At 33.7% G+C, this 13,474-nt stretch overlaps 2 protein-coding genes across 2 annotated transcripts; one reads left to right on the plus strand and one right to left on the minus strand.

The window, feature by feature from the left end:
* On the plus strand, positions 3,501–4,290 carry LOC18592223. Its single transcript, XM_018125483.1, has 2 exons — positions 3,501–3,819; positions 3,905–4,290. The coding sequence occupies exons 1-2, from the start codon at positions 3,501–3,503 to the stop codon at positions 4,288–4,290; spliced, it is 705 nt and encodes a 234-aa protein (XP_017980972.1).
* On the minus strand, positions 6,317–10,506 carry LOC18592224 (aminotransferase ALD1). Its single transcript, XM_018126240.1, has 10 exons — positions 10,403–10,506; positions 10,243–10,271; positions 9,954–10,021; positions 9,683–9,799; positions 9,526–9,588; positions 8,071–8,175; positions 7,897–7,947; positions 7,276–7,596; positions 6,955–7,161; positions 6,317–6,799 (listed from the first exon to the last, which is right to left on the minus strand). Exons 1-10 carry the CDS (start codon positions 10,477–10,479, stop codon positions 6,506–6,508), a joined length of 1,332 nt encoding a protein of 443 aa, XP_017981729.1. The 5' UTR covers positions 10,480–10,506; the 3' UTR covers positions 6,317–6,505.

Here is a 13,474-nt window from a genome sequence, read left to right on the forward strand (position 1 = left end):
TCTCCACTTCAGACCTAGCTGGACCATTCATAATTCATAATTGAGTTTTGAAATTTGATGGTTGTTTGGGGGGATCACTATTCCCTCTGGACCACCATGGATTTACTCAAAATGGTTACAATTTTATTTCTATTCTTCCACTCCTTACTTTGGAAATTTTCCTTTACATACCTTATCATGTTTTATTTCTTTTTTTAATCCCAGTGACTCAGTGACTGGTACTTTGGATTTGTGATTGAAATTATATGTAAATTTGGCTCTTAAAACAAATATTAAATGAGTGTTGGATAAAAGTTTTACCTATAATTTACTTCTGTAGCTTCACATGCTCAAGCTCAATTAATTTGGACTTTTTACTATAACGTAGTCAAGTCTATTTTTACTCTGAAAAGTTGGTATAGCATGATTGAGAGACAACCCTTTAATGAAATAACTCAAATATTGTTGAGTTAATGAACTCAACAGAAGATGGTCTGCGAGTCTAGATTTGTCATGGTCTAGAAGAGAATATGGTGATAGACTGTAACTTCAAAAGCTAGAGCATGCTTGGGTCTACCATTTGGGAAGTAAACTTTGTTCCATAATTCCAATCAAAGTAGTTTAAGTGTTGCAGAGGTAGACAACAAGTAGCAGCCAAGGGAAAAAAATGTAAAAGAAGCATTGGTGCATGATTGGGTTGGTCCAGGAGCAAGGTGTGTGCATGAACTCTGGCATGGAAATTTGTCATCGTGGGGTCATATTCAGCGGCCACGATGGACCTTGTGCACATGGCTTTGTTTTTCTGGTTAAAGGGCCTCCAATTTCAGAGTTTTCATTGTATCTTGTCACACAGGTAAGCTAAAAGCTAGCGTCACCACACCCCTTTATCACGTGATACACCCCTCACCATCATGTGGACATTGCACGTGATAGCCCCAGGAAGCACATGCACCCCCCAAAGATGTAAGTCAAAAAAAAAAAAAAAGAGGGCGGCTGGGGGATCAGCTTCTGATTTGATTAGTAGGATTACATTTTAATCCTGTGGGATTGGAATGGGTTTGTACCCCACTTCCCATGAACAGATCTTACATTAGAAACAATGGTAGTATATCTTTTATGAGATAATGATTTAATACTTTAATCCCAACTTCATAATCATATTTCTAATTGGTCTCTTTGACCTTTACTTAATTAAAAAGGGTAAAAAAGAAAGTATTAGGTGGTTAAAGTGGGTTTGGTGTACAGGCTTAGGCATGGTTAAGGAGAGGTGGAGACATGATTAGTTGTATCTGATCTACTTTATTACTTTTGATGAAGAGACTTGATTGATATTAACCCTTAGGCCGAAACAGAGAGGCCCAAACTTAACCATGGGTCCAGTTTCTTTCCCATTAAAATGTAGCTGCCATTCATCACAATAAAAAAACAATTTTTACTATAAAAAGGGAAAAATATATATATTGATGCTCAATTTATGTACAAAAACAAAATTTGCAAGTATCGACCTCTTTTTTTGTTTCCTTTTTTTGGTGCAAATAAGAGTACAGAATCATCAGTTCCTCACCACACAGATGCTAAGCTTTGCCTAATATGCCTACTTTTATCAAGCTAAAAGGTCTTTTCCGTGGCCATAATATGTACCAAACCAAAAGGTTAAAGACCCAATATATTTTAAACAAAGCAAACCAAAAAAATATCTAATTAGGACCAAGCCCCATAATTAAAGAAAAACCAACAAGGTCCCCCAAGACAACTTTTGTCATCTCATATTTGGTTTTGAGTAGGTTTTTCTGTAGAATCAGCAGATGCAACCTTGGCAGAGTGGCTTTTCTTAGACACCCAGAAGAAACAACCACCAGGGATCTTCTCTTCATCGAGAATCCTATCAGTCTTTGCCTCTTCCTTCTCCATTTTCTTCATTTTCTCTTTATGCAGAGATCGCATCACGTAAGCTTCTGCTAGACCAACTCCTGCAAAGCCAACTCCAGCCATTGCCTAACTGACAGAAACTTGAACTAGGAAATCTGGGATTTGCTAGATTGCTATATATAGAACAAAGATTCAGACGAGCTAGATGATTGTTAATCAGACTTGTCTTGGAGGGCAGAATTAGGACGAAATGAATGGGATTAATTTTCTGGAACGAAATTGGAAAATTTATAGGCTGCTGTCGCGGGGAGAAAGAGCGAAACTTCCATGTAGGGTCATGTCTCATGTGGGATAAAGGTTTGAATTGGCTTGGAGGCCAAGGAATTGGTAGCCTGAAATTGTTGAATTCTTTTCTGTGGTGTCGATTGCGAGGAAGTGTCGGATTCTACCTAGAGAGGGACGGTGGCGTCAGCGAATATGTGCTAAAACACCTAACAGTTAACGTCAAAAGTTTTGAAGATGGCGTATGCGTCAGCAAAGATGTGGCATTTTTCTCCCTTTTCCTTGGAGTGTAGACTCGTTCTTCGAACCTCACCTCTTCGTTGGCACTGGGTAGCCCTTTGTCTTTTTCTGAGGGCCGTGCCTCCATGCCTTTGGAAATTTCTCGTTTCGAATGTTTAAAGTCTATTAAACAATGAAATGAATCAAATCCATCACATTACTTAACCTATCAAGAAATTGATGGATAGTGGTTTAAATGAAATTTAAGTTGGATCATTAAGTGTCACAGTAACATGATGATTCAATTATGACTTGGAGTGGGGTAAAGAAATTATGCACAGACAAAGCTTTTGTGCGAAATGTGTTTAGAAATTGGTTTTACAAGATTCGGTTATTATTGAATGGAAGTTTGTTATTCGAATAATAACAATTATTATTGTAATAAATCAAAAAGTAAGTGAAAAAAATATGGATGTGAAATTTCTTTATCATCATTAATATACTCTCTTGACATGTAAAGATAATGAATTAACATGTGACAATTTATCAAAAAAGAAATAATAACAAGAAATCTCGTCTTATATTTGAAATTGTGTATATTATAAAGGTAATAAACTCAAATTGATTTAATGTAAAAAATTATACTTTATATATAAAAGTGGCATCTAGTTTCTACTAGATGTATATATAAAAATCTATACAAATTACATAATTTGAGTCGAAGTTTATTTATTTTCTTTTTTTTCATTTGAAAATATAATTGACATATTTAAATTATATTTGATTCATAAAGTGAAATTGACATCTTTAAATTATATTTGATTCATAACGTGACATAAATTAATCTCCTATATGTATATTCGAGAAAAAAATATAAATAGACATATACTCAAAGTATAGATTTAGAAGAGTTTATGTTCTATTTTCATTATGATTTATATTATATTAATTTCACTTAAAAACAATTTTGAAAGTTTCATTCAAGGAAGCACGAGAGGGTGTTACTGATAAAAAATTGGGAATGTGCTAGGTTATATATAAATATATATTTGGTGCGAAATAATATCCGAAGTTTGATTCTCCTTCTTTCCTTCCATCTCTTTTTTCTTTTTGGTTTCAAGTTTGTGTTTTGAGCTTTTTGAGTAACAGCAATGGCGAACAAGCCAAGCCGAGGATTGGTGTTATACGGGGACGGGTTGGCCCGTTTCATTGAGCCATCACATGCCCACCTCCACTCTCTCGCATCTAAAGCCAACTGTGGTTTTTTGAGCCTCCCTAATGCGCCTCCTTCAGAAAGCGAGGATGATAGGATAGTAAGAGAGTTTGCGGTACTGATGGATGCGTGCGAGGCATATTTTAACCAGAATGGGCAACTTTCTACTGAAGCAAAGTTCCAGAAGTCATCCTTGATTCCAACCATGTCAGACAGGTTCATGGGAATGAGAGCTGCTCTACTGACTAACAGTTATGGTTTGAAATCTTTTGTTGCATTTGAATGGATTATTTGGAAATATCAATTTTACCTTTGCACAGTCCATTAATTGTTTGGCTTCAGAATTATTGGGGTTGCTTGGATTTCAAGAAGGAAAGATATTAGATACCAGCCAATTTGATTTAGTAATTGTGCATATTGGATCTGAGGAGAATTTGAATGATGAAAAAGGCAAAGGTACTGCAGGTGATATAGAATTCATGAATGCTTTACTTGGTGCTATTATGCATGTAGCTCAGCTTGGAACTGAAATTGCTTCCTGTCTACATTTGTCCCTCGTTATGAGCTACGGCTACGTGTCAAAGGTTGATGAGTTTGGTTTGTCAATATTAAGCAATAATTATGAGAATAATTCTCCTCTTTCAACACTCTTCCCTCATCAGAGTTTACTGTTCGTCATTGCCGGCTCAAGGGTAAAAATCATCAAAACGGTGGCTTTAAGTTTTTAATTTTATAATAATAATATAATTAATTATATTAAAAATATATAAAAATTAAAATAATTATTTATTTTTTCAGTCCTACTAGGTATTTATTTTCTCTCTCTTTTACATTTTTATTAATTGTCAACTATTTAATTTATTTTTCATATAAAAGACAAAATAATTAATAAAATAATATTTTTTTTACTTTTTTAATTATATACTTAATAAATTTAAATTTTTTATCACTTCTCAATTCTCACCATACTATTAATTCTCTACTCTCTATTTTTTATATTTCCAATCAAGTAATGGTAATATGTATTTAATAATTTTCAGTAACTTTTTTTCCTCAACTATTTCTTTTATTTGCAATCAATTTATTTTTTTCTTATATATAAAACAAATTATCTTTTTTTATTCAATTTATAATATTCACTTTTGAATTTTTTTTATCATTTACTCTTTCTTTTTTACTTTAATCTTTCTTCAAATAATACGCAAGAAGTTTGTTATGTTATTATTTTTATAAAACTATGAATCTCATTTACTGTTTGCAATAAACATTTAATAATTAGGTACTATAGTTTTAATTTTTGTAAATTTTTTTATTTTAATTTAGAGTTTATATTATATTGTTATATTATTTTTGTGATAGTTGATTTATATTATTAATCTACCGATCCAAACCAAGTCTATGGCATATGAGATGCCAATTTTTTGGCTAAAACATTACCAATAAAGAGGGTAAAACTTAGTAAAGAAAGTTCACAAACCATTTTAACAGTACAAAGGCTGCTATATATACAAGTTCAAGCATGAAACAATAAGTTAATCACACCAACCTGACAGCAGGCTAAGCATAGTAAACAACAATCATAAGATTAATACAAAGCTGATTGCCAGGAGTTCAAAGGATCCGCCGGTCGATGTTACAATATGGTTGAATTCACATTTCAGGCAGAAGCACATATTGTTGGGTGCAGCTGACATCTAGGTGAGTCAGAAATGAAGCAGAACAGAAAGCAAGGAGAACCCCTTACTCTACTAAGCAGTATCTTACATGTCCAAAAAGATGAGGAGAAACAGAGAGCAGTAGACTAGGCAGCTGATAATTCCAGTTAACCTTTATCGTGGTCATAACTCTTTACTTCGTTTCTGCCATGCTCTGATGTTGATACATGACTGGGATGTATCTTCTTGAACATTGATGAGAAACAACCACCAGACTCTTTCATTGAAAAATCGATTTCCTCAGCTTGGGGGGCAAGCAAGCACAAAATCAAGAGCTGAGTTTATTGTTTATTCTGACTATTTCATGGCGGCTTGCAATTTTTCCAAGACAGGGACAAGAAAGGGAAGGGGGAACGTATAAAGTGCTCGATTTTGTTGGAAGGTAGATTTTTAGCTTGGTGAGCAAGGGATAATATTATAGTTGCTGATTTACTGACTTTTTTTATGCCATGCTGTTTGGAATTTTGCAATCTTGGCATTTCCTGACAAGGACTTGAGGATAAAGCCTAAGAGATGAGACTAGATGCTATAAACTGTTCTGCTTTTTTCTACCATTTTACTTTCCTGATTCCAAAATTACAGTTCTTTGAGGGTTGTTTGGGGTGCGTCTGTAGAGATCTAAATTCCATCATAATTATAGAAAATTTGATTGTCAAACTGAAAATTTCTGCTTCAAACGCTTTCACTCAGTTTAAACAATTTCTTTTTCTTGAAGTTCATTTAACCTGATGTTGAAATGCTAGGGACATAAGTTTTCTTGCTCAACCACACCGTGGGTGGCTAGTTAACTTTCCTGGTTCCTGCTTATTCCTTAGATTAGTTTTCTACTTCACATAGACTTCACATAGTTTGCATCTCAGCAATGAAACCAGATATTCAAACAAATATCTTATAGTTTCAGAGTGCGCCACTGAATTGATATTGATGCGAATGAATATTTGACAAGGAAAAGTGCTCAATCGTTTTCTTTTGTATATTTGATGGAACATTATGGCAGGGTTTTGAAATTACTTCAACTTTGGAAATGTACTCAAAACTGTTGAACTGAACATATTTCTAGTTTGATGACCAGCAAAGAGCATAAGCTTCAACCAAATTCGATGAACATTAGGTGCGCAAAGTCATTGTTATCTAGACAAAGGTTGTTTCATCAATTAAAATTGGACCGGAAACCCCTCATCTTTTAGTCACTGAAGGGTATACATACATACATATATATATATATAATTCATCTTAGAAATCTTTTTAGCCTCCTCGAAGCTTCTATTATACGTTCTCTTTGACCAAATGAACTGACTCTAATATACTCTTCGCCTCCAGGACCAAATCCCCTGCCTGGAACAGTCACTATGTTTGTTTTCTCAAGAATTTCACTGAATACATTCCAAGAACTCAATCCTGGAAAGTGTGCCCATATATAAGGTGCATTCGTGCCTCCATAGACGTTCGAACCAAGCGATGAAAATGCATCAACAATTATGTTGGCATTCTCCATGTAGTAGTCAATAACATTACGTAGTGCCTGCAACCAGTAATACAATTTCACTGAAAAGATAAACTTTACCATCATCACTTACAAGTAGGCCAGAAGCGTACTGTCACAGCTCACAGAAATTTCTCAGATCAGTACATTTTAGTACTGAAATTTTAATCAGACCCTTGTACAAAGTGTGGTACCTGGTAACCATCTGTTGAAAGGCATGCAAGGCCTCCAGCCTGAGCAATATTTGATGCACCATTAAAGCAAGTGCACACAATGCGGTTGAAATCCTTTATAACAGGGAACCCATTGGAGTACAGCAGCTCTTTAGGGACCACTGACCAGCCAAGTCGCACACCTGTAAACCCAGCAAATTTGGAGAAGGATGAAATTTCAATAGCAACCTGCAACACCAAATGGATAGAATAGCAAGATTTTAGCAAGAAATCTAAACAAGCTCACATTAAATTTGCAGCAAAACTAGCTAATAAATAGGACAATTAATAACAGTGACCAACCTCTTTGGCACCAGGAATTTCAAAGATTGATCTGGGGCTTTCATCTGTGATATAAGCAGCATATGCAGAGTCGTAAATTATTATAGACCCATTAGCCTTTGCAAACGCTACGAGTTGCTTTAGTTGCTGCCGCGATGCAGCATGACCAGTGGGATTGTTTGGAGAACAAAAGAAAATGATATCTGTCCTTGGAGTAGTTGACAGGTCGGGAAAGAAATTATTCTCAGGGCCACAGTTCATGTAGATTATGTTTTCATACTTCCCAGTTTCCTCTTCTAACTCGCCAGCTTGACCAACTATGACACTTGAATCGATATAGGCCTGTCCAAATGGTACATCAATATGGTGGCAAAAGGGTATAAACTATAAAGAATGATATCAATCACTGTCATGCTTGTTGCTAGTTTTCTGCTAATTTTTAAAAGAGTTCTACACGCTTGTTCTTACCCAGAAACAAATTGAAGGGGTATTAACAGCCAAAACAAATGATCTCAGAGCATAATCTGAAGGAACCTAATTCACCAGGTCCACAAGGTTGTACCACATCACTACGTTTGACAATAAATATGCTTACTTTCTAAGTACGCTTCATAAAAAATGAAAAAACTACTGAAAACTTACTGGAAAGGATGGATCCTGCACTGCCACTGTCACATTGGGTCCCAGAAGCATCTGCCAAAGGGGAAAGCCATGAAAAATTAACTTAAAGCCAGCTAAAACAGAAAACAAGGTGTTAATCACTTGTATTCTGCTGATGTAATGAGTCTGCACATTTGCCACATACACGAAGCTTACCTGAAGGCGAGAAATGTCACACTGTGCACCGTCAGATACAAAAATCTCATCAGCTTTTATACCCATATCCTGGTAAAGTTTTTCTGCGATAGCCTTTCTTAGTGCCTGCAAAAAAGTGAGGAAGATCTTTCTGTAGTAGATATGAAAAGGATACAGAGTACGTTAGCTATATCAAAAAGCCACTCCACGCAACTTTACATCTCAGATTGCCAAGGAAATAAAATCGTTACTCTCAAAGTTGAAGAATGCATACATTCATTAATTTCTCTGGCCAAACATCAACATTTCATTCTTCCCTTTTTTTTTTTTTGAATTTATTGACATTTAATTTATGCAATTTTATGCGAGACAATGCTGATTAGCAGTGAAAAATCTTCTGACAATTCAAATAGTGGTCTTAATTTTAATTAATGACCTGACCTATGCTTAATACAACTGTGAACGCAGGGTGGTGAAACAGGCTGAAAAATCTGAAGATATTATGTGTTTTGGTGTTCTGAAAAGTGTATAAAATACATTTCTTAACAGAATGACTTCAATTACTTCGATTTTATCCCTCTGGGAAGCCATACTTTAATACATAATTAAAACATTCAATACTGTCACAATGAAGATATATATCAACATCATCTAATAGCGTTCCTACACCTGTTTTGCATGATTTTGCAATCTATGTGATATAAATGCAGCATTCTGTTGAGTAATTATTCAATCAGAATGATTCTTGTGCCCTAGAATTTTTCTGTCGACAAAGACGGTTCCAATCTATTGACATTTGATCTATGATGATATAAAGAAGTTTCTTTTGGGATCCATTTGAAATGATCAAGCTTTTATATATATGTATATGTATACATATGCCTAAATAGGTTCTGCCAAATATTTTACTATGATGAATTTGTTATGATGCTGGCCAACTACCTAGTGCCAATCCAGCAACAATGATTTTGACAATTTGGTACCATTGATAAGGATGTCTCAACAAAATTGGGACACTGCCTCATAATTCATCAATGGCAATACAAAGAATTCCTAACTCCATTCTCCTGGGCTCCATCAAGTAGTCCTTTCTGCAACTGAAAATGTCTCCCTGCCAATTTTGTAAGCATCCGGGCAGAATATCTAAATCTTCAAAATGCGCAACAAATCAAATCCACAACAAGGCAGCAGTTAACATAACAGATTGATCATCAGACAGTGATGGATGTATGTTGTACAGTGGTGGGTAAATAATAACAAAGAGAATCTAATGCTTAATAATTCAGGTAAAATGCTCCTAATTAGTACCATGATATAAAATTGGTCAGAGTCATTGGCATTCAGAAAAATCCAGGTAAAATGCTCCTAATTAGTACCATGATATAAAGTTGGTCAGAGTCATTGGCATTCTTGCCAGCTAGTCAGATGTGAGAAAAAACGAACAAAAGAAAAAAGGAAATGAAAATGTCATAATACCATGTTGCCTTGTTCAGCTCCATATCCTCTATAACCTAGAATTGTTGATAGGCCACGTACATGCTGCAATTTTTGTAAATCAGAAAAAAAAAAAACAGTTTGAAAACCTGAAGAAATCGGGAACTATTTTTAAGTATCACAGCCAAATGGTTAATACCTCAACCATTGCTAGTGTTATGATGTCCGGTATTGGTTCTGTTGTATCACCAATACCAAGTCTTAGTAAGCTTGCGTGTGGATTCTTCTGCATGTGTTCAGACTCTCGCCTGGATATCTGAGTAAGGAAACATAAAAGGTAAGTCCATTGAAGAGTACTAGCTGGGAAGAATATAAGAGATCTCCCTAAGCCATTATTACAAGATAATAGTGATGCAGACATTAGCACATGATAATAATTTGATGAAAACATCAATTTAGATGCATCCAACCTCAGGAAACAGATATCCACTCCGCAGTTTTTCCAAGTTCACATTTCGTGGAACCTGTGTGCAATGACCTACAATGACATTGGACTCATACTTGTTAATTAGTGCCGAAAATAGCTTATAAGCTGCATTTCTTCTGTATTGTTCTTACCCAGAACAAATTAAAAAGTATATTTACAACTTTGACATGTTGAAACTGATATTCCCAGGTTAGTCCATAAAATTTTGAGAAGAAAGAGTTTCACCAAAATGAGTAGAACATAACATAATAAATTTGGCATGGTGCACTTACCAAGTCTCTTCCCAGCATTAGAATGTGAACTGCAAATTAGACCAAAAATGAATGGAAACACAAATAAGTGTCAAGCAAAAGACATCGCCTAAACTTAACTGAAAGAACAGTAGTAAAAATAATTGATAGTAAGGACTGTTTCATTAATGTACTTGACAACCTGCTCCAACTTCTTTTAGGTTGTAACAACACTGCATGAGGTATGCAAATGCATGATAAATGCTGAGAATAATACATTTTTCTGTTTCAGAATTCGGTTCAAAAGCTAATATGGAGTCTTTGAGTTTGAGATCAGTGGCTTTTGCAATGCCTATATATACTTGCCTGTAATTGCCACACGCTGACTGAGAACAATGTGCAACCGGGGACCATCTCTGTTGTGGATATGCAACAGTATTTGCTGTGGAGGTTCCTGGAAGCAAACAAAAAATGAGATCAATCTGCTCACGCCAGCCATCAGTCAGGGCCGGCCCTTTGGTGAAGCCACCGAAGCAAGGGCTTTAGGCCTCCAATTTAGAAAGGCTCCAAATTTGAGAAGGTTCTATAATTTTATAATATAATTAATTAAATTAAAAAAATATATAAAAATAATTAATAAATTTATGTATTTTCTCACTTTTTTTAATTATTTTTTAATAAATTTTAATTTTTTGTTATTTTTTAATTTTTAAAATGTTATTAATTTTCAATTATTTCTCTTATTTTCATTCAACTAACGGTCATATGTATTTAATCATCTCCAATAATTTTTACTTTTTTACTTATTTCTCTTATTTTCAATTAACATATTTAATAAATTTCAACAACTATTTTTTTTCTTATATATAAAATCAGTTATTTTTTTTCAATGTATAATATCTACTTTTGAATTTTTATTTTCTCATTTGCTCTTTCTTTCTTCTTCTTTTTAACTTCAATTTTTCTTAAAAGAATAAATAAAAAATATGTTATGTTATTATCTTTATAAAATCGTGAGCCTTATTTATAGTTTGTAATAAGTATTCATTTTAATTTAGAGTTTATATCATATTATTATATTATCTTTATTTTATATGATAATTGATTTATTTAAATTAAAAATTTTAATTATTTAAAAAATATATGATAATCGCTTTAAACTTTTAATTTTATTGAACCGCTCCTGCCATCAGTGTACAAGGTTTCTTTTCAGTATCGTTCTCGGAACATGACAGATATGGATGCTTTTAGCCATTTTAGCTTCACCCTTGATTGCAGGAACTTGTATTTTCCACACTAGCACGTCAAGCAGAAGAAATTTCCAACGCAAAAACTTCGCCCGGGATGATTCCTTGAACTTACCTCGATTTTCAAGTCCCATTATGCACCACTCATTGACAAGGCCACACTTTTCTAGGGAAAAAAAAAAAAAGGAAAGAAAAGATTAAGTCGCACCATTTGCAATATTGACGAGACTAGCTATATGGTGGAGTTTCTATTTAGCAAGAAAGAATTATTTAGCCACATGGCACAACTAATTCAATTGTAGCGGGACCAAGAGCCATAGAGAGTACCATGACTCCATAAGCTGATGAGAGACTGGCTGCTAAAGCACAGTAAAAGGCGTCGTGCGGCAGCTGGCTTGGACCAAATTGTCTTGAACTAGTGGAACATTTTCCATTCTGATGCTGACAATTCGCACTATACATCCACAAACAAATCTTCAAAGAGAAAATGTAGAGGTTAAGATCTTATAGACCTTGTCCGCAATGCAGGAAAATTGAATTAAGCAATATTTTCCAATTTCCAAGCTCCAAGTCACTGTCACTTTGGAATTGCATCTTCGTCCCCTGAGCCTGGAATAGATTTCAAGTTGCCTCAGCATCCACGAAAGTGATTAATGAGAATGACTCCCCTTGTTGAAGTTTAAGCTCAAGATTAGCAGACTCCTTATCCTTTACCACAAATCAACTACTATTATTCATCAGAACAATTCTATTTTGCCATTAATCATCACATAACAATTAATCTCAAGCTCAACCCATCCTTTCAATGGATTCCAAGTTAAAAATTGAACCAAGCCAAGTAAAGCAGAGTGACACGAGTTTCCTGCATGAATTTGGCCTCGTGAAACACATGTTTAATTCTCGTCTCAAGCCTGCCGCGACCTCTAACTACAATCACCAACTACATATGGCGACATATAGAAAACTATTCTTTTTTGTCTTCCCACGTTTACGTTATAGATAGATGCATTGAATCGAAATTCAAATAAAAATAAAAAATAAGTTCTCCATTTGCACCGCAGCTATATCATTCAACATTTTGGGTCAAATTAAGTGTTCGACCATAAGCAATCACTATCACATTAATGATGCAATAATAAAAAAAAAAGACAAATTCCAAAAGTTTTTATCTTTCGTGTGTATAGTTAACTAGTAATTCGAAACAAAATATACCTTTTTTGAAAATGTTAATCCAAATGAATTTGTTTTCATTTCAGGGTTTGTTTGCCACCCAAATCGATTCTTAGGAAATCAAAATCTATATTTTTACTAAGCCATTCATTTCCAACACTGATACAACAATTGAATTAAAATTTTTTTTTTACCCTAATGATTATGGATGAATTTTGATTTCAAATAACATAATATTATAAAAACCCTCGAATTATTTTTAAAAAATTATTATATATATTTTTATAATATTAATCAAATTTTTATATTTTTATTTTGAGTTAAATAACGATTAATTAATTGTCATTAACTTGAAATAATATTTATGATTTTTATGTCGGTAATGTAATAATTTTATCATGTCTCAATGTATAATATTATCATATATTTTAATATGTTATCAAGTTATATGATATAAAAATGATAAGAGAAACCGAATATTTATCTTATTAGTTGGTGCATAATCTTCCTACCTAAAGAGTAGAGTTCGAATCTCTCTTCCAATTATAAAAAAAAATGATAAGAGAATTTTTATTTGATTTAAATAAAAATATTAAAATTTAATTGAACACAGTAAGAATTAAAATTTTATTTAAATCTTTTTATATACTTCAAGATTTTTTTTTAACTATTAAATCATTTCTATTTAATAATATGACTGCCCTTTTCAGCTTTCATTTAATCTGAAAAAATGATGATGTATCAGCTATGGACCAAACTTCGCAAAACTTACAAAGGATAAGCAATAATGTAAATTTGCATCGGTAGAATAGTGAATAAAATAGAATAATAGAATAATCTATCGGCCATTATTGAAG

The sequence above is a fragment of the Theobroma cacao genome, chromosome 8 (assembly GCF_000208745.1).
Source record: "Theobroma cacao cultivar B97-61/B2 chromosome 8, Criollo_cocoa_genome_V2, whole genome shotgun sequence".
Taxonomy (NCBI): Eukaryota; Viridiplantae; Streptophyta; class Magnoliopsida; order Malvales; family Malvaceae; genus Theobroma; species Theobroma cacao.

Coding starts and splice junctions, on each gene's coding strand:
- LOC18592224 (XM_018126240.1), bottom strand. CDS start 10,479: ATGTATTATTCTCAGCATTTATCATGCATTTGCATACCTCATGCAGTG. Junction 10,022..10,242: donor TAATGCTGGGAAGAGACTTG/GTAAGTGCACCA, acceptor ATGTCATTGTAG/GTCATTGCACACAGGTTCCA. Junction 6,800..6,954: donor TTTCAACAGATGGTTACCAG/GTACCACACTTT, acceptor TACTGGTTGCAG/GCACTACGTAATGTTATTGA.
- LOC18592223 (XM_018125483.1), top strand. CDS start 3,501: ATGGCGAACAAGCCAAGCCGAGGATTGGTGTTATACGGGGACGGGTTG. Junction 3,820..3,904: donor TCTACTGACTAACAGTTATG/GTTTGAAATCTT, acceptor GTTTGGCTTCAG/AATTATTGGGGTTGCTTGGA.